Below are 23,495 nucleotides of genomic sequence, written 5' to 3'. Positions count from 1 at the left end.
AATTTTCTGAATTTTGTAGAATTTGTTTTTCACTTGGAAGTTGTGGGTTATGATGTGTAAATACAGGTGGAAAGGTCTGATGTAATGCAATTTAATTGCAGGCTATAAGGTAACAAAAGGTGAAAATTTTGAAAGGGGTTGTAGACTTTTATAGGCACTATATATATATATATATATATATATATATATATATATATATATATATATATATATATATATATATATATATATACGTATATATATATACGTATATATATATATGTATATATATATATATATATATATATATATATATATATATATATACGTATATATATATATATATATATATATATATATATATATATATATATATATATATATACAGTGGAACCTCGACTTACGAGTGCCCCAACTTACGAGTTTTTCGAGATACGAGCCGTCACTCTGGCAGTTTATTGCTTTGAGATGCGAGCCGAGATCCGAGTTACGAGCTTTCGCCACCCGGTCACGTGGTTATCTTGCCGTGCACGTACAGTATCTCTGTCGTAGTATAGCGCTGCATTTTAGTTTTCGCATTTCGGTTATTTTGAGTTTACGCCGCCAGGTGGGCTCCGGTCACGTGGTTATCTTGCCGTGCACGTACAGTATCTCTGTCGTAGTATAGCGCTGCATTTTAGTTTTCGCATTTCGGTTATTTTGAGTTTCCGCCGCCAGGTGGGCTCCGGTCACGTGGTTATCTTGACGTGCACGTACAGTATCTCTGTCGTATAGCGCTAATGATATATAACGCCGCCGATAATGATATGATAATTTATGATAATCTATGCAGCACGACGTGGTCCTCACGTCACACAAGGCGCCTTTGCCGGCGCAAAACGGCTCTCTCAGGGTCAAACTCGGTATCGTTTTGAGCGCACGGTTCAGACCTTCAAGAAAAAGTTTATTTTGTAAAAATCGAGCCACGCGTTCAAAAGATATGACCGGTTTTGTTCGCCGGCACGTCGGCGCTCGAATCGAATCGAGTTAAAACGAACACTGCCGTTGTCGGGTCCGTCTGAGACAACCACCGGGCCTAGAACGCTGGGACCGGTCTCGTTGGATAGGCCTGGATCAGATCTCGAAACGCTGGAAGCTGCACCTCTCTGTGATAATCTTGTGGACCATGACAAGAGATCGTGCGACACGTGGTTATCATGCCGTGCAAGTACAGTATCTCTGCCGTCAACTTGTTCAGAGTGCCGGCGATAGCTCGCCTTCTCTTTGTGGAAAACACGGTGAGATCCTTAACATCCAACAACTAATGGGACGCAAACGGGGCGCCCAGTTTAGCGGTACACCCATTGATGAATCACCCTGCCTGTGATTCACCCATGACAGGTTATAGCTGGGTCGGGATTCAAACCCAGGCTGGACAGTTTAGACTTTAGAGTCAAGTGTGCGTACCTCCAGTCCAGGCCATCCTGCCAACTTGTATGCTGCATACAGGTGAAATATAAAGCGCGAGATATTTTTTATATATACTGTATATTTAAAAAAAAATTGGTGTGGTTTTTGGCGGGCTGGAACGGATTAATAGCATTTCAATGCATTTCAATGGGGAAATTTGATTTGAGATACGAGCAATTTGAGTTACGAGCTCGGTCACGGAACGGATTAAACTCGTAAGTCAAGGTTCCACTGTATATATATATATATATATATATATATATATATATATATATATATATATATATATATATATATATATATATACACACGTCCATTTCCATGATTCACTCACAACAAATTTTGAAATTTCAAAAGTGAAATATTGTTGAGATAAAGCTGTTCATACTAGAGCGCATACCTCCATCAAGCTGAACAGTTTACGTTTTGTATCCCACTGATAGACGTGAACCAAAGTCTAATCGGCCTGTTCTTGTCACCTACCCAATTCATCCACCAAGTTTTGTCATAATCTGTCCAACAACGTTTTGAAATCTCAATATATCGTGCTGTATATCATGTTTGGCCCCATCTCTTAATGGTGAAGAACCACTTAAAAAATTATCGTCTCCTGATCCAGATCCAATCTTCCCCAAAATCAAACCAATTCGTCCTTGTTACACACCCAACCTGGCCACCACGTTTCGTCCAAATCTGTCCAGAACTTCTTGACATATCATGCCAGACAGGTGTGAAAACGTAACCTTTATTCACCTTAGGTGGGAGAGGTAATAAGATTATAATTCACATGGATTGTCTCCACATTTGTGTCAATCGACGTGTTGACAACCATCTGTGTTTCATTCCGATTCTGTTCAGAAAAAGCCACCATAAATATTTCTCATTGTTTTTTGTGCTTTTCTGGATCTTAGTTCCCAAAACACTCACCAGCATGCACTTTTCTCCTGTATGCATGCATTACATGTCATCATGTATTTACATTTAGCTCAACTGTATGAATGACATCTGCTTTTCATTGACATTCAGCAAACGCTGAATGAATCACCCAAACCTTTGGCATTCACAATGCCTCTTCAATTAAGCTTCTCTCTATCTCCACAGATAAACTGCTCTCCGTTTCACTTCCGCCATCGTTTGTGCTGTGGGATCTCCCGGTTATTCTGCCAACTGGCAGGCGAGCACTTCACTTTCTCCGTGCGTTGGGTTCGCATGTCTTGTACGGAGTAATGATCGGATCAGCTCTGCTGTGTGAAGATTGTGGGTGTCGTCACTGGCATTGAAGACAGACGTTCCTCCCTCTTAAAGTTCTCCCTGACTCTTCTTGCTGCCTGATTTACCCCCACTTGCTTGCCATACCGAACCTAGGCTTTCCCACCGTTTTGTGGGCTGTTCTTCCTTTCGGTGCAGTAGGTCAGGGTGTATGCCTGAGCACGCAATGTCCGAAGAGGAAGAGCCGTCGGTGGTGCAAGTAAGTACCCAGTACGCCGTGTCACTGCTTGAGAAGCTGCACGGCTTCTACGAACGGAGCGTCCTCACGGATGTGGTGCTCGTGGCTGAAGGTGCCGAGTTTCCTTGCCATCGTACGGTGCTTGCAGCTTCCAGCGCTTACTTCAGGTGTGTAGCGCTGTCACCGGTCCTCATTTTTCCATTTGTGTTGATTTATTTTCATGTTGTAAAGTTAATCAACGTGATATTAAACCGATTCACAATTTCAAGCAGTTGGGTAATGCAAACCACCTTCTATGCATTGTTTTTCTTAACAATAATGCTACACTGCTAAAAGCATCTTCAGGTATGATCAATTTGCCCAAGACTAGACGCATCCACTGTTGGTAATTATCAACAATATTTATTGTGTATAACATTACGGACTATGAAAGGTTTGCAAATAGATACAGGTTCAAGCAGAATGTACCAGGGTCCTAAGAGCGACGTTCAGACAGGTTAAATATCTGGGGACAAATAAAGTCAAAAGCAGGAAACGTTTTGGGGTACGAGTAGGAGTTTGAGTGGATTGAGTCGATCTCTTTCTGTATTGTAGAACAGAAGCAGCTGGTGCATTGCATGCCCATGAGGACGAGCTGTGTTTCCTAACCCTGGTCAGGTCACCACTCTGGAAGTGCATTGCTAAAGCAGCTCCTGGTTGAGCAAGACTAGAATTTGGTTAAAGTACCGACACACATTAGGCTACTCATTTAAAGAAAGTTACTGTGGGATCAGAAATGTCCACGCATGAAATGGCGGATGGGATGTGTGGCTTTGTTTGACCCCGACACTCCAACCGTCGTGATGTGACAGGTGCTAGTACATCGCTTTTTTGTCAGTGAGCCTGTGGTTCCTGAAATTATAACCTGCCGTTGTGGTTAAAGATGGAAATGCATGCAAAATATTTGAAATGCAATTTGTGGAAAAAATGCAGGAAAGTGTGCTTTGAGGTCTGTGGACGTTGGGCCTCTCATAAGTGATTGGGGATGAATTGGAAGAGCCTTCCCTCCCACTCAGGACTGCCCGTGCTGCATTCTCAATGCTTGAGTCACATGCCTTGCGGCTACCACTTCTCTCAGCTCCTTGTCCTGTGTCCTGCATGCCACGTTGCCTATGCTAGCATACACATCAAGACCCAATAGTCTTCCTGTTAGTCATGTGATGTCAGCCCTGAGGCATCTCATCCTTGACATAAAATTTGTAAATGGATAAAAAAAAAAATTGAATTCGAATGAAATTTTTGTAAATGGACGCCTTGTTTTCATTGTTGACAATCCAGAAATAAGATTCGGTTTTACAGGTGTGCAATACACAAAGAGATAGAGAGGTGTGTTTATGAAAATGTTTCATGCATAAACGAAGGCAAAATGTGAAGGCAAAACAATGAGGAAAATTGAGGATTTTAGAAATTCGAAAACGTTGTTAACCTTTTGGCCTATGTTGACCTCAAAATTAGTTGTTGGTTGATTTCAGTAAAATGACACGAAAATCCTATTCAAATTTCAAGTAATTTGGATGAAAATTATGGATTTTGGAAATTAAAAAAGGTTATTGACCTTTGGCCTATGTTGATCTCATAAATAGTTGTTGGTTGATTTGAGTTAGCTGATATGAAATCCGATTTAAATTTCAAGGCAATCGGATGAAAATTGAAGATTTTAAACATTTGAAAAGGTTGTTGACCTGTTGGCCTATGTTGACCTTTTGGCCAATGCTGATCTCAAACATAGTTGTTGGTTGATTTCAGTGAGCTGATATGAAAATCCTATGAGACCAGCTCCAGATATGGAACCAGTTAATTGACTGCCATAAATGTGCCGTTTTTCAAATAACTTGAAGAAAAACAACACCGCAACTTGCATTCACATACACAACAAAGACTCTACAGGGACACCCTCTTATAAAGAACATGGCTATAACTCAATTCAATATTTAACTGTGTGTTTTGCATTCATTTATACCAAAATATAATTAATGCATTTGATTGGTCTATGGCTTTTCAGACCATTTACCTCCAATGGTTTATACATGACCAGTTGAACTTAAAGGTTCCTATTGGTTTTATGGGTTTCAGACCAGTTACATCTAATGATTTATATTGGTTTCAACCGAATCTGGTTCGGTTTCTCCTGGAAACTCTACTGGTTCTTGTAGAAATCAATAGAAACAGAGATTGCCAAGAGACCCATAGAAATGTCCTTTTAAATCGAGTCCAATCTAGGTACGATTATACATTTTAAACAGAGTCCAATCCCGGGACCATTATACGTTTTAAACCATTTCAAGTTAGGTACCATAATGAAGAATTGTAGAGCCCAACAATGTAGGTACGATAATGCCTTTTAAACCGAGTCCAATCTCGGTACCATTATATCTTTTAAACCGAGTCCAATCTCGGTACCATTATATCTCTTATACCGAGTCCAATCTCGGTACCATTATATCTTTTGTACCGAGTCCAATCTCGGTGCCATTATATCTTTTATACCGAGTCCAATCTCGGTGCCATTATATCTTTTAAACCGAGTCCAATCTCGGTACCATTATATCTTTTAAACCGAGTCCAATCTCGGTACCATTATATCTTTTATACCGAGTCCAATTTCGGTACCATTATATCTTTTATACCGAGTCCAATCCCGGGACCATTATACGTTTTAAACCATTTCAAGTTAGGTACCATAATGAAGAATTGTAGAGCCCAACAATGTAGGTACGATAATGCCTTTTAAACCGAGTCCAATCTCGGTACCATTATATCTTTTAAACCGAGTCCAATCTCGGTACCATTATATCTCTTATACCGAGTCCAATCTCGGTACCATTATATCTTTTGTACCGAGTCCAATCTCGGTGCCATTATATCTTTTATACCGAGTCCAATCTCTGTACCATTGTATCTTTTAAACCGAGTCCAATCTCGGTACCATTATATCTTTTAAACCAAGTCCAATCTCGGTACCATTATATCTTTTATACCGAGTCCAATTTCGGTACCATTGTATCTTTTAAACCGAGTCCAATCTCGGTACCATTATATCTTTTAAACCGAGTCCAATCTCGGTGCCATTATATCTTTTAAACGTTGTCCAATCTCGGTACCATTTTATCTTTTAAACCGAGTCCAATCTCGGTACCATTATATCTTTTAAACCGAGTCCAATCTCGGTACCATTATATCTTTTAAACGTAGTCCAATCTCGGTACCATTTTATCTTTTAAGCCGAGTCCAATCTCGGTACCATTTTATCTTTTAAACCGAGTCCAATCTCGGTGCCATTATATCTTTTAAACGTAGTCCAATCTCGGTACCATTTTATCTTTTAAACCGAGTCCAATCTCGGTGCCATTATATCTCTTATACCGAGTCCAATCTCTGTACCATTGTATCTTTTAAACGTAGTCCAATCTCGGTACCATTTTATCTTTTAAACCGAGTCCAATCTCGGTACCATTTTATCTTTTAAGCCGAGTCCAATCTCGGTACCATTTTATCTTTTAAACCTGGTCCAATCTCGGTACCATTTTATCTTTTAAACCGAGTCCAATCTCGGTACCATTTTATCTTTTATACCGAGTCCAATCTCGGTACCATTATATCTCTTATACTGAGTCCAATCTCTGTACCATTATATCTTTTAAACGTAGTCCAATCTCGGTACCATTTTATCTTTTAAACCGAGTCCAATCTCGGTACCATTATATCTCTTATACCGAGTCCAATCTCGGTGCCATTATATCTTTTAAACGTAGTCCAATCTCGGTACCATTTTATCTTTTAAACCGAGTCCAATCTCGGTGCCATTATATCTCTTATACCGAGTCCAATCTCGGTACCATTACATCTTTTAAACGTAGTCCAATCTCGGTACCATTTTGTCTTTTAAGCCGAGTCCAATCTCGGTGCCATTATATCTTTTATACCGAGTCCAATCTCGGTACCATTATATCTTTTAAACGTAGTCCAATCTCGGTACCATTTTATCTTTTAAACCGAGTCCAATCTCGGTGCCATTATATCTCTTATACCGAGTCCAATCTCGGTACCATTATATCTTTTAAACGTTGTCCAATCTCGGTACCATTTTATCTTTTAAGCCGAGTCCAATCTCGGTACCATTTTATCTTTTAAACCGAGTCCAATCTCGGTGCCATTATATCTTTTAAACGTAGTCCAATCTCGGTACCATTTTATCTTTTAAGCCGAGTCCAATCTCGGTACCATTTTATCTTTTAAACCGAGTCCAATCTCGGTACCATTATATCTCTTATACCGAGTCCAATCTCGGTACCATTATATCTTTTATACCGAGTCCAATCTCGATGCCATTATATCTTTTAAACGTAGTCCAATCTCGGTACCATTTTATCTTTTAAACCGAGTCCAATCTCGGTGCCATTATATCTTTTATACCGAGTCCAATCTCGGTACCATTATATCTTTTAAACGTAGTCCAATCTCGGTACCATTTTGTCTTTTAAACCTAGTCCAATCTCGGTACCATTATATCTTTTATACCGAGTCCAATCTCGGTGCCATTATATCTTTTATACCGAGTCCAATCTCGGTACCATTGTATCTTTTAAGCCGAGTCCAATCTCGGTGCCATTATATCTTTTATACCGAGTCCAATCTCGGTGCCATTATATCTTTTAAACGTAGTCCAATCTCGGTACCATTTTATCTTTTAAACCGAGTCCAATCTCGGTGCCATTATATCTCTTATACCGAGTCCAATCTCGGTACCATTATATCTTTTTAACGTAGTCCAATCTCGGTACCATTTTGTCTTTTAAACCTAGTCCAATCTCGGTACCATTATATCTTTTATACCGAGTCCAATCTCGGTGCCATTATATCTTTTATACCGAGTCCAATCTCGGTACCATTGTATCTTTTAAACCGAGTCCAATCTCGGTACCATTATATCTCTTATACCGAGTCCAATTTCGGTGCCATTATATCTTTTATGCCGAGTCCAATCTTGGTACCATTGTATCTTTTAAACCGAGTCCAATCTCGGTACCATTATATCTCTTATACCGAGTCCAATCTCGGTGCCATTATATCTTTTAAACCGAGTCCAATCTGGGTACCATTATATTTTCTAAACCGAGTCCAATCTAGGTACCATTATATATTTTTAAACCGAGTCCAATCTCGGTTCCATTATATTTTCTAAACTGAGTCCAATCTCGGTACCATTATATCTTTTAAACTGAGTCCAATCTCGGTACCATTATATCTTCTAAACCGAGTCCAATCTCGGTACCATTATATCTTCTAAACCGAGTCCAATCTAGGTACCATTATATCTTCTAAACCGAGTTCAATCTCAGTACCATCATATCTTTTAAACCCTGCCCAATCTCGGTACCATTATATCTTTTAAACCAAGTCCAATCTCAGTTCCATTATACATTTTAAACAGAGTCCAATCTCGGTGCCATTACACCTTTTTAAACCGAGTCCAATCTTGGTGCCATTACACCTTTTTAAACCGAGTCCAATCTTGGTACCATTCTGCCTTTTAAACTGAGTACCAAGACTTTTAAACTACACCCAGTACCAAGCTTGTACCAAGCCTTTTAAATCTGATTATCGATTACAAAGTACCATTATAACCTTTTTAAAAACCGAGTACCAAGCTAGATACAATTATGGTGGGGGAAGGGGAGGGGGAGGGGGATGGGGGAAGGGGATGGGGGAAAGGGAGGGGGAGGTGGGAAGGGGAGGGAGAGGGGGAAGGGGAGGGGGTACGGTGGAGGGGGAAGGGGAGGACGGAGGGGGTAGTGGGGAGGGGAAGGGGAGGACGGAGGGGGAAGGGGGAGGGAGGGAGAGGGGGGAGGGGAGGGAGGGAGAGGGGGGAGGGGAGGAAGGGGAGGGCCAGTCAATAATGACGTTGCAGTTCTCATGGGAGGAGAGCAGCACAACAATCGCGATATCGTCCTGCATCTTTGCAACAACAGCACGAAGCGGATTTTGGAGACTCACCGATCCTGTGACGCCCTCCAGTACCGGCGTTGCCGGGTGGGGGAAGGGAGACCCATACATTCCCAACCCGTACATTCGCCCTCTCGACTCAAGCTCACACTGGACAAAAGCCTCGCACAAATTACACCTTGAAGGCCCAATGGCCATGTCTATGCCACAAATCAAGTACGTGAGCGAGTCTGGCGCACTGAATTAAAAATATATAGAACGCTCATACTCCGTGAAAAGTGTAGCTGCCGTGTCGCCATCTTGGTTAGCACGACTCGATCAAATCGCTTCGCGGATCTCGTTTGTTTTGAACGTGTCCCAGATTTTAAAAGCCAGACAACTGTTAAAATGCCATTTTGTGCGGCAATAAACTGCTCCAATCGGTTACGGAAGGGTTGTGGAAAGACGTTTCACAGCTGTTTCAAAGACGTTTAATTCATATCGCACAAAATCGACAAAAATCGACACACAACACGATCGCACAAAAGGTGAAAAAACGCAATCGCTTTTCGCTCTGAATTACGTGCAAACGCATGACGGAAATCACCATCGCCCAGCATCGAGTGCCAACCAAGATGGCGCCCGGTATCTGCATCTCCACCTATGTGGTGTGAATGGCAATGGTCATTCTATATATTTTCAGTTCAATGGTCTGGTGGCGAGGAAGGAACATCATGTGATCACTCTGAGCGAATCAGCAAGCTGCTCTGGCACAGGCTGAGATTCCGTCCATAATGTTCCTCGCTGAAATGCACTGAGGTAAATATGAATAAAAAATATGGATCTCGTCAAATATTTTTAGGTAGGCCATGTCCTTCCCAGGCTCAATGGCCATGTCTATGCCAAATATCAAGCACGTGAGGCTCTCCGTTTAGGAGTCTATCGGTAACATATACACACACACACATGCACACACACACACACACACACACACACACACACACACACACACACACACACACTGTGTTTTATTTATATCGATTTATTTGAAATTTGAATATTACAAAAAATATATATATATATATATGGGGGGAAAAAGGGGACGAGACAAGCAGTTTGGAACAAACCAAGTGAATCAAAAGACACGAGGGAAATGAGGATACGCAAACTTGTCAACAATGATGAGAAATCTCATGATGAGAAATACAATCTCAATCGATGAAAATTCAACAATACAGAAACTAGAAAACGAAGCATCCTGCAAATACCTCGGAATAGAAGAATGATAAACACAAAATATGTGTAAAATAATCAGCAAAGAGTACCTATGCAGAATAAGACTAATTCTGAAGACATCCCTCTCTCCAATGAACAAAATCAAAGCTATAAATGAACTTGCTGTACCAGTATTCCAGTATATCTGTGCAATTATAAACAGGCCACGATCGGAGATCAACAACTTAGACACCAAAACAAGGAAACTTCAAACTATTCAAAAACTGTTCTACAAAAACCATTGCATTCTGAGGTTTTATTTGCCGTGACGAGAAAGAGGAGGCGATCTGATGGAGCTGAACCAGGTGCACAGAACAGCGTGTGTAGGACTAGGGGAGTATGTGAAAAGCTCAACAGATTATGTGTAGATCTAGTGGAGTATGTGAAAAGCTCAACAGACTATGTGTAGGACTAAGGGAGTATGTGAAAAGCTCAACAAAGTATCCAATGAGATTTGTACACGAGCAAGAAAACAACAAATCAGAAAAGGAATCCTTAATCCATTTATCAACAAACTTCCAAAAACAGGTGCAAGTACAGGATACTACACCGGAAAATGAAACAGAAACAAATACAGTCCCGATGATCACAAAGAAGAAAAAGGAAAACTACAAAAATAAATGTCAGCAGATATACTCTGACAAATGGGGAAATGACAAAAGAGCAGGATGATTCAAAAAAGAGCTTGACAGAACAGGGATCAACAAGAAAGTCTCATTGGAATGGTTAAGAAGAGGTTAAATTAATTGGGATGGCGAATGAGTCATCATGAATGCACAAGACCAGGGACACTACACTAATGGCTTTAAGAAAATGGTGGGATTGAGCCAATCGGACAAATGTAGGTTTTGTGCGGTAGAAACAGAAAGTACCAGTCACCACCTTTCGGGATGTAAAACACTCATGTCAGAACAGTTGTACACAGAAAGACATGACAGCGTCTGCAGAGTAATTCACTGGCACATCTGTAAACATTTCCATTTTCCGGTCCCAGAACAATCATGGAAACACAAATCAAATTCGATCCTTGAAAATGAACACACAGTGCTCACGCATGATAAGATGATCCCATCAAGTGTGGACATTGCAGGTGGAGCATTGAGACTGGACATAGTGCTCAAACAAAAAAAAGGAAAAGACGGCATAGTTGATTGAGGTTTCGTTTCCCAATGACTTTAGACTAAATGCTTCAGAAACGAAGAAAACGCTCAAGTACCAGGATCTGAAAAATGAGGTCCAGAGGTCTTTGAAATTGAAGAAAGCTGAAATAGTGCCAGTGATAGTCGGAACAACATGGATGATCAAGAAAACCCTAATTGAGCACTTAAAAATCATTCTGGGGAATATCCCTACAAATTAAAAAGCTTTCCGGCGAATATCACTACCAGTGAGCTTCAAGTGGAGGCTGTCAGAGGTTCACTGAGGATTCCAAAAGAGCACATGGAACAAAGCCTTGAGAATGAAGTTTCACAATCTGGTTCATGAATAATGATCCTTCACTGAAAAAGGAGGTAGAGATTTTGAGTTCTGGGAGAACTTCCTCCCGCCTACTATAATCCGCATATGGAGATAACAACCAACATGATAAATAAAGAGCGAAACATAAACCACGCTAGGTGCGACAGAACACACTTTTACAAACAAGATAAGAGTTCAGGTGGGGACTTTCCTTTGTCAATGCATTGTGTAGCAACAGGACTTGATGCAGTCTGCTTTGAAAGCCAGTAGTGAAATGATGAGAGCCAGTGACAAAGTGAGTCCAAAGATGAAGTAAACCAGAGATTAGGCCATCCAGAAGATCCTTAGCTAGTGCAGTGAGTTGTGGAGCCCTTTATGGAAGCGAACAATTTTACGGGGGCTCCGTACGGGGGCTCCCTAACCCTAGTTGTGTATAAAGGTCCGCCCTGCGGGGTGGGACTGCCCAAAAGGCAATGCCACTCACGGGCAGGGACGGGCAACAATGGACCAGCCACATATCAGAGGGTGATCCTTGGGGCTTAGATGCCACATCTGCACATGAGAAGAGAATTTTAGATCACAGTTGAGTTGGGATGAGAACAGTGAAGCCTCCTCTCTTCATCTATTGGCTTCCTTTCGCCTTCGTCCTGAACAACACCAGCATGCATGGGTCGGGGTGGACCTGATACCAGCTCGTGCTTGCATGAAGTTCTCACCTGCTCCCTTTGTTTTTTGCCTCATTTGAGTCTGGTATTGTTGGAGCCTTAGCAGAGTTTAGTTTCATTTTTGCTTACAAGTTTGTGTTGTCAACCCACCTAACCTGGTCCGTTATATATTGTTGTGGATATGAGAATGGTGTTTTTTTTATTGTGTTTTTATTGTATAGTACATTGTAAAAATATCGCCCTCCTTCCTCCAGTTGTGTATAAAGGTCAAAGTGCGTCCCGTAATTAGGTCATAAACAATCACATTTAGCCAATCATAGATTTCCTCCTTGTTGGTAGTTATTTCCCTATTCTGTGTATTAGGCTAAGGATTTGTCTTCCATTAATTAATACTCCATTGCACCGAATTCAGACAAGGTAGATTCCCTGCACATTCCCCTTTCCTCAATTGCCAACTGCATTGAGCGGTTCGCTGAATTCTGCTGCAGCTGTGGGTTGTTGTTTTCGCTGCAAGACTCCATTAGCCACGAGGTCGTCTCGGAGCCAAAGGTGGGAGGAGTCGGCCCAGCGCCGGGGACAAGGCGTGGTCTAGCCAACGCCCCCTCTAAGGGTGGGGTCGGTGAGCCCTCGCGACCAATCAGGGCCGAGGCGAGCTCACCGATGGGCGTGTCCTAGCGGCCGGCGGCTTGATCGCCGGGGGGGGGGGCGATAAAAGGTGCGTGCGCATGCGTCAGGACGGTAGTTAGTAGTTGGTTTTGTTGGTGGCTGAAAGAAGAGACAGCAAGCTTTTTGAGAGAGGGGTTGGTGGTTGGTGGCTGAAAGTACCGTTGCTGCTGAAGGAGGAAGGGTTGATGCAGAAAGAGAGTGGCGTTGGAGGAGGACGAGTTGAGTGTGGCGTTAAGTGGCATTAAAGTGGAGCTGAAGAGCCCGGAGTCCAGCGCGACGCGCCCATCCGCTCGCGGTGAACGAGACGCGCCGCTGCACACCAAGGCTTTCCCGCCAAGAACGCGGGTGGACTCCTGGAGCGGGACCTCGACGCCTGTAGTGGCCTGGGCCTTCCCATGCCTCCTTCCAGCCAATCCACTCTGCAATTCCCCGTGTGAGTCTGTCTTTTGTTTGTTCTGTCCTGGGTTAATTAAGACAGTAGGTAAGCTAGCATTGCACTGTGTCTCCTTGATTCCTTCTGTCTTTATTTTATTATCTTTCCTTCTTCCTTGGTTATTTTGGTCCTGTAAATAGTAATAAATTATATTCGTATTTCCTACTTCTGTCTTCCTCTTCTTCACATCCGTGTCGCCTTTGTCTTTTCCCCATTGAAAACCTGTGGCACGATTTGGCCCACGTTTAAGGAATCGGGTCTTAGTAATTGTTAATCGTTCGGGCCGTGGCCGCCATCCGCTCGGCAAATCAACACCTTATCCGCAGTCCGTAACAATATATATATATAGTGTCTCATCCATCCTTATGCACGTATACATTTTAAATAAACCATTTTATTTCCAAGAGACATTGTTTCCACCTTCTACTTTCGCATACGTAGTCAACCTTCAAATTTTGTTTTTTGTATTTGAGCGATCCTTGTGGGATTGTAAATCGGTAAATCGTATTGTAAGTTCCAAACACATTGAATTAGGAGATTGTTGGGTCATTCATGGAGATCAAAGAGCTCTTGCCAAAAGCATCTGCATTAGCTGGAACTTGACGCGACACTATGTTTTCATATTGCAGAATTGAAACCAATAGATATGATATGAAATGCAATGAAATGGAATGAAATGAAATGAAATTAGATATGAAATCTTTCCTCTTCTCCAATGGCTTGATCTCTGATCATCAATTTGGTTTCAGACCTGGTCACTCGACTCTGGACATGCTGCTTCTGCTTTCTCAACAATGGATGGAGGTCCTCAATGCCAAACAGGAAATTAGAGCTGTCTCCCTTGACATATCACGTGCATTCGATACGGTCTGGCACCCCGCTCTGCTCACCAAACTCTCCTCCTTTGGTATCCATGGAAATCTCCACGCATGGCTGGCGGACTTCCTCTCTAGTTGTAGTCAACGTGTGGCCCTGAATGGGTTTCTCTCATCTCCTCTTCCTGTTCAGGCTGGAGTTCCCCAAGGCAGTATTCTGGGCCCTATGCTTTTTCTGGTCTTCATCAATGATCTCTCTGACTCTCTTGAAAATCCTCTCTATCTCTTTGCTGATGACTCTACTCTCTGTCGCTCCATTCCTCATCCCTCAGATCGGCAGTCTGCAGCCTCCTCACTCTCTGCAGACCTGGACAAAATCACAGACTGGGCAAACAAGTGGAACATGTCTTTCAATCCTGACAAATCTCACACTCTTACGATGTCTCTCCGAAAAGACCGACTGGACAACCCTCCCATCCACTTTCTGAATAATCTTCTCCAAGAAGTTCTGTCACTCAAGCTTTTGGGTCTCACTATCTGCCATGATCTTTCCTCGGAAAACCACATTTCAAATCTGGCCTCCAAAGCCAGTCGCCGACTGGGCATCCTCCGTCGTGCGAAGTCCTTCCTCGGCACACCTGAGCTCCTCACCATATACAAGGCTTTCATCCGCAGCTCAATGGAATACTGCTCTCCCCTCTGGGCTGGTGCTCCTGCCTCACACCTAGCTCGTCTTCACGCTGTTGAAACCAAAGCGTTCAGAATCATTGGAATCTCCCGCGATGAAGCTAACTCCAAGGGCCTTTCACTCACTCACCGCAGGCAGGTTGGTGATCTTTCCATCTTCTATCGACTCCTCTCTGGCCTTGCCCCCCCCCCCAGCTCTCTCTGGGCTCTGTCCCCCAAATATTCCTACAGGTCGCACAAGATCTGCCTGCAACCCTCTTATGGTTAAACTGCCAAAATCAAGACTCTCTGCTCACCTTCACTCCTTCATTCCTCTTTTCTCCCGCCTCTGGAACAAACTCCCTCACTCTCTTCAATCCCTCCAGGTCTTTAAAACAACTGTTCACCACCATCTCTTATCTTCCCCCATCCAAAACCTTGATCTTTTCTACCCCCGCTAATTTCACCCCAAAGCCACTTTTTAGAAATACCAACTTCTGTCCTGGAAGTCCTTGGTGTCCTTTTGTTTTATACTTCTCCCCCCCCCCCCCCCCTTCCCACGCCTCCTCCCCCCAAGCTCTCTCCCTCCCACTCATCTCCCCGCTCTCAAATGTTATGTTTGTGTGCTTCCCCTTCTCCCCCCCATCTTGTCTTCCGCTCCCTCTTTTTATATATTTTGTTTGTCTGGTTGATTTGTTTGTGAAATAAATGTTAGCTCTTTCACGAGCCTCGATTCAGTATACAAAACAAAAAAATAAATAAATAACCAGAACGGCACTTGGTAGTGGGTATCCCTCCACCAGGCTGAACAGTTTGTGTTTTGTATCGCACTGATAGGTCGGATCTACATCCGGTTCTAAACCAAAATCTAATCGGCTTGTTCCTGTTACCTAACCAAACTCATCCACCTAGATTTGTCATAACTCGTCCACAACTTTTTGAGACGCCATGATATACAGTATATTGTGTTTGGCCCTATGTCCCAATGGTGAAGAATCACTTCAAGTGAAATTTAAAAATTCTTGCATCCGGATCTGGATCTTCACCAAAATCGAATCAATTCGTCCTTGTCACAAACTCAACCAAACTTCGTTCGAATCCGTCCATAACCTTTTGAGATATCCTGCTCATATAGACTGACAGACAAACTAACAGATGGGGGTGAAAACATAACCTCCGTCCACCTTCTGTGATAGAGGAAAGAACAGTATAAATGCAAACAAATGGTACACAAAGACAGATAATTTTAACAGATCATTTCATACATTATGACGTGCAGGAACCTAATAAAAAGCAACCTTGTAGAATTTAGGTCACCGGTACAAATCTTAACTCCATCATTAAAGACACACAGATAGAAATGAGACTGATGAGAAGGAAAGGAAAATAAAGAGAAGGGGTTAAAAAGGTCTACATACCTATTAGATTATGTACGAGGTATATGAATTGACACAATGTAGTTGTCGTGTATTATAAATATGCATCATGTGCAATATGAGGTGTAAAGTGAACTATTACCATTTCAATTGCAATTGTAACTCATTGATTAATTAAATTGTGTGAACTCAAGAGATCAATTTGCGTTGAAATCTGTTCGAGCTGTTCATTTATTTAACATGTAATTCCAAAGAATTCCAGGACTTAGAGCCGTGAAAAATAAACATTCTATTTGCGAAGGGGTTTTCTAAATGTTGGATGATAAAAATTGTCCTGTCTTGTGGAGTAATTGTGATATTCATTATTCCTCGTAAACATCTAGTCAGCACATGTGGCAACTCATTTCCTATCAGCTCAAACATCAATAGGCCTAAATGAAACAGGTATCAATGAGTCATTCTTACAATATTTTATTGAGATTGAATATCGGAATACGAATGTATTCCAGTTGTGAATAATTCTCATTGCCTGTTTTTTGGATTAATAACATTCTAGCCATTAGTTTTTTTCATGACCTTCCTGCCCCATTTAAGAGTACCACAGTTCAACTAAGACAAAATCGATGTGGAATAATAAACACAGATGAAGAAAAGTATAAAGCAAATTTATGACAAGAGCTCAAGTTTTTTTTTTGAAACGATCTTGCACACGTTGTCATTATGGGTTTGATGATCTATCCTAAGTCAGATGGTTTATCCATCAGCCATGATGATTTATCCTAAGTTATCAGATCGAGGAACTTGTTAGAAGAAACTTTGTTTATATTTATATTATTGATCATAATATACCCTTTAAACTTTAAAGGTAGTTTTGGAATTGCTAACCAACATGTAATTTTTTTTTTCTGTAAATAAAATGCCAATTTTTTTTTTTACCTTGTATCCAGTTGTTGTTTCGTATGCAGCCTGTGGCTGCAGTTGCATTGTTTCTGGAAGCGTGGCTGTGCTGCTGATGCAGTGCCCTCTGCTTCCATTCAGCTGGTGCTCATTTTGCCGACCTCGGAAGGATGACAGGCTGAGTCAACCCACCTGGTGGTATTTCAACGGCACGACAAGGGCTTGAACTCGAGACCCTAAGATCTCAAGCCAGCCACCTTAACCGTTCGGCCAACACCAGGCTTACCTTTCGTCCAGTGGGAGAAGTATTTAAATTCCAAATTTATCGCAGTGAGGAGGGCATTGTGGGTCTCAGTGGGAGAAGAAAAGATTTGAATGAACATAAATGTTCTGATGTGCAATTATTGAGATTGGTTATAGCTAAAGACAGTCCATGACTATGTTTGTTACACGAGCAACGGTACCCGCCCTATGGGCGGGGCTTCAATTGGGAGGCCCAAATGAAAAGGCAAAATATCAGAAGGCTTTAAAAAAAAAAACGATTCATATAAACATCCGTTGAATCATATCACACGCAAATCATCAAAATCTAAACAGTACATGGCGCCCATTTAAAAAAAAGATTGATTTCTGTAAAACGGAAGCGGCCGCTATACGTCTTTCTCAGTTGTACGTTTATGTGTGAAGAGTGCGCGCCGAATCTGTAACACGGAAACGGTCGCTACACGTCTTTCTGAGTCGCACATTTATGTGTGAAGAGTGCGTGCCGAATCGAACACGGAAGCGGCCGCTACACCTGTTTCTCAGTCACTTTGCACATGCTGCCGTGTTACTTCGGAGCCGCACGTTTCTATAGGAAGATTTCATCAGGAGTCGATCTACTCTCGCCTGGTACGTAGAATTTCAACAAAAGCCACATCACTGTTCATATCGGTAAATATTATTCCATCATATTTGGAAAAACTGGAAAATTGGAAAACTTGGAAAAACAATATAGCCTATTTTACTCCCAGGGGTCCCAGGAATACCCACCCAAAATATCGTTGCGATCGGTTCAGCCGTTTTTGCAGTACCTTCGAACGGACGGACAGACATTTGGTGAATTACAGTAAGATTGCCGTCAAATCGGAGAACGATTATCGGGTGGTAATTAGCATGACTGACTGTACGAGTGTTGCACAGTGTTATACATACAAAGCAATGCTAAATGTTGATGAAACAATAATACACTTTCTTTTATTCCAGAAATGGCAGCCATGAACATAATTCTGAGAAGCTGTAGTCAAAGCTGAAAATAGGTGTTTGTTATAGCTATCTTGCCCTTTCTCAGGAGGTGCGTTGCACATCCCCTTGTAGATCCACATCCCCTTGTAGAGCAGGCCATGCAAAATTCTACCTCTGCCAGGTGAACAGTTTACATTTTGTATCCCAGGGTAGACCATAAAATCACAATACAGGATCACATTTAATCAAAATCATCCGTCCACAATTTTTTGAGATATCCTGCTACAGGTTGGTTTTAGCCCTATCACTCAATGGTGAAGAATCACTTAAAAATTAAATAACTCTCATATCCGAATCCATATTCAGATCTTCACCAAAAGCGAATCGAATCGTCCTTGTCACACCCACCCATTTTAAGGCCAAATACGTCCAAACCTTTTTGAGATTTCCTGTTATGTATCGTTTTTGCCCTATCTCCCAATGGTGAAAGATTTGGAAGAGGGTCAGAGAGCAGTATTCAGGATTGCAAAGCAGATAGCGAAAGAGAGGTGTGATGTGATGGGGGTGAGTTGCTTGAAGGATGAAGTGGGACAAATCGTTGTGGACCCAGATAGAATTAAAGGAAGATGGAAAAGATATATGGAAATGCTGTTGAATACAGAAAATGAATGGGATGGCAACATAGAGAGTAACCCAGTTTTAGGACCGGCAGAGCAGATAACTGAGAAGGAAATTGAGGAAGCGATAAAAGCAATGAAGAGTAGAAAAGCGGGAGGGCCGACGGGAGTTGTGGGAGAGATGTTGAAGGCAGCAGGAAGTTGGGGTGTGAAGAGAATGACAGAGATCTGTAATCTGGCGGTGAAAGAAGGCCGCATACCAGTGGATTGGGAACTGAGTACCCTCGTCCCTCTATACAAGGGGAAAGGTGACCCTCTAGAGTGTGGCTCGTACCGAGCGATAAAGTTATTGGAGCATGGAATGAAGGTATTGGAAAGGGTGTTGGAGAGGAGGATAAGGAAGAAAGTGAAGATCGACGAAATGCAGTTTGGATTTATGCCAGGAAGAGGAACGACAGACGCGCTTTTTATTGTCAGGCAATTGCAGGAGAAGTACATGGAGAAGAGGAAGAAGTTGTTTCTTGGGTTTGTTGATCTGGAGAAAGCATTCGATAGGGTTCCACGCAAAGTATTGACATGGGCAATGAGGAGGTTAGGAGTGGAGGAATGGTTGATCAGAGTAGTGATGGCAATGTACAAAAGAGCGCGCACAGCTGTAAGGATGAAGAACGGGAACAGTGGTGAGTTTGAGGTGAAGGTGGGAGTGCATCAGGGGTCGGTCCTAAGTCCACTACTATTTGTAGCTGTGATGGAGGTGCTGGCTCAGAACGTAAAGGAGGGTTTACCATGGCAGTTGTTGTATGCAGATGATCTGGTGTTGATTGCAGAAAGTATGGATGGACTGAAGGAAAAGATGAACAAGTGGAAGGAATGTATGGAGAAAAAAGGTCTGAAGGTGAATATCGGAAAGACGAAGGTGATGGCAAGTGGTAAAGCATGTGGTGAGGTGGAAAGAACTGGGAAGTGGCCCTGTGCTGTGTGCAGGAATGGTGTCGGAGTGAACTCCATTCAATGTACAATGTGCGCTGAGTGGGTTCATCAAAAATGTAGTGGTCTGAGAGGGTCATTAACCAGTGTGGCAGCTACATTCAAATGTAAGGTGTGCACAGAAGGAGCTGCACATGGAGGAAATGTTGAGTTGGATCTTGGAGACGGCGTGAAGCTGGAAGGTGTGAAAACATTTTGCTACCTCGGAGACATGCTGAATGGAGAAGGTGGATCAGACTCGGCAACGGTTGCTGGAGTGAGATGTGCATGGAAGAAGTTTCGGGAACTGAGTGGTGTGCTGATGAGGAGGGGAGTGTCGTTGAAGCTGAAGGGAAAGGTGTATGCTGCATGTGTGAGAAGTGTTATGATTTATGGGAGCGAGACATGGGTAATGAACGTAGAGCAGCAACGAAGGTTGGAAAGGGTGGAAATGTGAATGGTTCGATGGATGTGCGGAGTATCGTTGAGAGAGAGGAAGACAAATGATGAATTGCGAAAAATGATGGGAATAGAGCCTGTGATTGATGCTGTGAAGAGGAACAGGTTGAGATGGTTTGGTCATGTGTTGAGGAAGGATGAAAGTGACTGGTTGAGAAGAGTGATGGAAATGAATGTAGAAGGAAGTAGAGGACGGGGAAGACCGAGAAAGACTTGGCGAAAGATGGTGGAAGAAGAAATGCGGGCAAGGGGGTTAACAAGGAGAGATGCCGAAAATAGGGCAAGATGGAGAAGATTGTCATGGGGACCGCAAGGCTAACCCCCGCTCTAGCAGGGAAAATGGCCTTAAAATGCATGTTGTTGTTGTCCCAATGGTGAAGTGACTGGTTCACCTTTCACCTTTCGTGGCCATTTTCCCCTGCAGAGCAGGGGTTGGCCTTTTTTGGGCACCATGGCCCCTTTTTGAAGCAATGTTTTATAGCCAGATGCCCTTCCTGCCGCCAACCCTGTTAGTCACCCCTTGCGACACACAGGGAATTACCAGTGAACTGGTACTCAATTTGCCGACCTCGGAAGGATGACAGGCTGAGTCAACCCCCCTGGCTTTAATTCAGCGATCGACCGGGATTCGAACCCAGGAGCCTAGGATCCCAAGCCGGCACCCTAACCACTAAGCTAACACCAGGCTCACAGCCAGCGAACACCAGCTAACACCAGTGAAGAATCACTTTTAAAAATTCTAGTAGCCGGATCCAAATCCAGATCTTCACCGAAATCTAATCATTTTGTCCTTGTTACATGCGCTACCTCTCTGCCAAATTTCGTCCGAATCCATCCACAACTTTTTGAGATATCTTGTTCACAAACAAACAGACAGACAGACAGACGCGTGAAAACGTAACCTCCATCCACCTCTGGTGGCGGAGGTAATAAAACAAACAACAACAACAGGCATTTTAAGGCCATTTTCCCTGCTAGAGTGGGGTTAGCCTTGCAGGCCCCATGACAATCTTCTCCATCTTGCCCTATTTTCTGCATCTCTCCTTGTTAACCCCCTTGCCCGCATTTCTTCTTCCACCATCTTTCGCCAAGTCTTTCTCGGTCTTCCCCGTCCTCTACTTCCTTCTGCATTCATTTCCATCACTCTTCTCAACCAGTCACTTTCATCCTTCCTCAACACATGACCAAACCATCTCAACCTGTTCCTCTTCACAGCATCAATCACAGGCTCTATTCCCATCATTTTTCGCAATTCATCATTTGTCTTCCTCTCTATCAACGATACTCCGCACATCCATCGAACCATTCACATTTCCACCCTTTCCAACCTTCGTTGCTGCTCTACGTTCATTACCCATGTCTCGCTCCCATAAATCATAACACTTCTCACACATGCAGCATACACCTTTCCCTTCAGCTTCAACGACACTCCCCTCCTCATCAGCATGCCACTCAGTTCCCGAAACTTCTTCCATGCACATCTCACTCTAGCAACCGTTTCTGAGTTTGTACATCAGCATCTCACTCGTTGTTGAGTTGATCCACCTTCTCCATTCAGCATGTCTCCGAGGTAGCAAAATGTTTTCACACCTTCCAACTTCAAGCCGTCTCCAAGATCCAACTCAACATTTCCTCCATCTGCAGCTCCCTCTGTGCACACCTTACACCTGAATGTAGCTGCCACCCTGGTTAATGACCCTCTCAGACCACGACATTTTTGATGAACCCACTCAGCATATAAATAAATTAAATATAATGTTAAATTAATAAACTAATTAAATATAATGTCTGAATATCTTGGTGTAAATTTATATGACAAAACACATTTGAGGAGCTTGTGATCACAATTGGTGAAAGTTCGGTGATGCCGTATTCTTCTGTGGATGCTGGGAATGGCATTCCAGAGGTTTCAGGTAAAATTACAGTTGAAGGCAGCAGTATTAAGGATTTGGACTCTTAAGATTCTGGAAACCAAGATCATGTCTCGAATCGTGAGTAAAAACTCAGTTTGCTCATTGATGTCCTTTAGAGAGGTGGTAGTTGTAATGTACCTGGTCTACGTGTGATGCCAGTCTGAACATCATAGCCGACTCTTAGATGAATGCTTTCAGAGCACCAAATGTATCGATGAGAAGGTAGCACCACCCAAAAATCTCATTCACGGAATAGATCAGAAAAGGCCTTACCTGTCTTTTCATTTGAAAATGCAGCTTCCATTTCCTGCTAAAATATCATATCCCTTTGTCATTTTACTGTATTGCTAAAGACGTGTAAAATCTTCTCTTTTTAGGCTACCTAAGTTTATCTTGGGTGGGGATTAAGATATTTTTGTGGCTTAGTTCATTGTTGGCATATCTCTTTGTGAAGCCTGACCAATTGTTTTCACTGCTTTGTTCTGTTGCAATTGTAATTGCTATTTGAGTTACTCATTCTCTCCCACTGTGATCCCTGATCTTAGGGCCATGTTTACCAGTGGCCTGAGTGAGAGCAAGCAGTCTCACGTAAGCCTCCAAGGTGTCGAAGCGGCCACACTGCGTCCCATCGTGCAATACGCGTACACGGGGCAGCTGCAGCTCGATGAGTACAATGTGGAACAGCTGTTTGAGACGGCAAGCTTCCTGCAGGTTTGTGGGTTACAGCTGCTTGCAAAATTGCAACTTCACATTCTGTCTCTTCAGGAAGTCTTCCGCTTGGAGAATAATAATAATAATCATAATTGAAATTAGATAATTAAATTAGATATAATAATAAAATTTAAAATTCTCCATTGAATTTTTTTGCAATTCCTTGTCAGTAGCCTGACACTGTTTGCCAGTGTGAATGGCACTTCCTCGTTGTTTGCCATTTAGTATTCATAGCATTTGTAAGAAATAGCCACGCGTGTGCTGATGGTCATCTAAGGAGGTTGTTGTTTAGACTAGCGCTGGGTGATAATCGCGATTGGGCGATAATCGTGCTTTACATTTACTATCGCGATAACGATAATCCATATTTATTATCACGATAGGTGCTGAGCATACGCATTCGGTGGAACACACCTTGAACCGGGATATTGAAGGTGTATTGACTGCTTTGAACGGTTAGTGTGTTTAGTTGCTCTCAAAATATATACCCGTATTAAATGCAGCTCTATAAAATAAAG

At 42.5% G+C, this 23,495-nt stretch overlaps 1 protein-coding gene across 7 annotated transcripts in view; it reads left to right on the top strand.

The window, feature by feature from the left end:
• Positions 1–23,495, top strand: part of KBTBD2 (kelch repeat and BTB domain containing 2) — a 64,625-nt gene that overhangs the window by 13,860 nt on the left and 27,270 nt on the right. For 5 of the 7 annotated variants that reach the window (XM_068119587.2, XM_078779587.1, XM_078779588.1 and 2 more), the window contains 2 exons: positions 2,530–3,042; positions 22,812–22,977. In XM_068119587.2, the coding sequence (XP_067975688.1) occupies positions 2,849–3,042; positions 22,812–22,977 (360 nt within the window). In that variant the 5' untranslated portion in view covers positions 2,530–2,848. Of the gene's footprint in view, positions 1–2,529; positions 3,043–13,062; positions 13,334–19,701; positions 19,824–22,811; positions 22,978–23,495 lie in introns of those variants that run through there. The other 2 variants (XM_068119588.2, XM_068119589.2) reach the window with 2 other exon arrangements.

Source organism: Myxine glutinosa, chromosome 6, assembly GCF_964187855.1.
Source record: "Myxine glutinosa chromosome 6, kmMyxGlut1.1, whole genome shotgun sequence".
In the NCBI taxonomy this organism is placed as follows: domain Eukaryota; kingdom Metazoa; phylum Chordata; class Myxini; order Myxiniformes; family Myxinidae; genus Myxine; species Myxine glutinosa.
The sequence above is the reverse complement of the archived record's forward strand: the minus strand, read 5'-3'. Positions and strand labels throughout refer to the sequence as shown.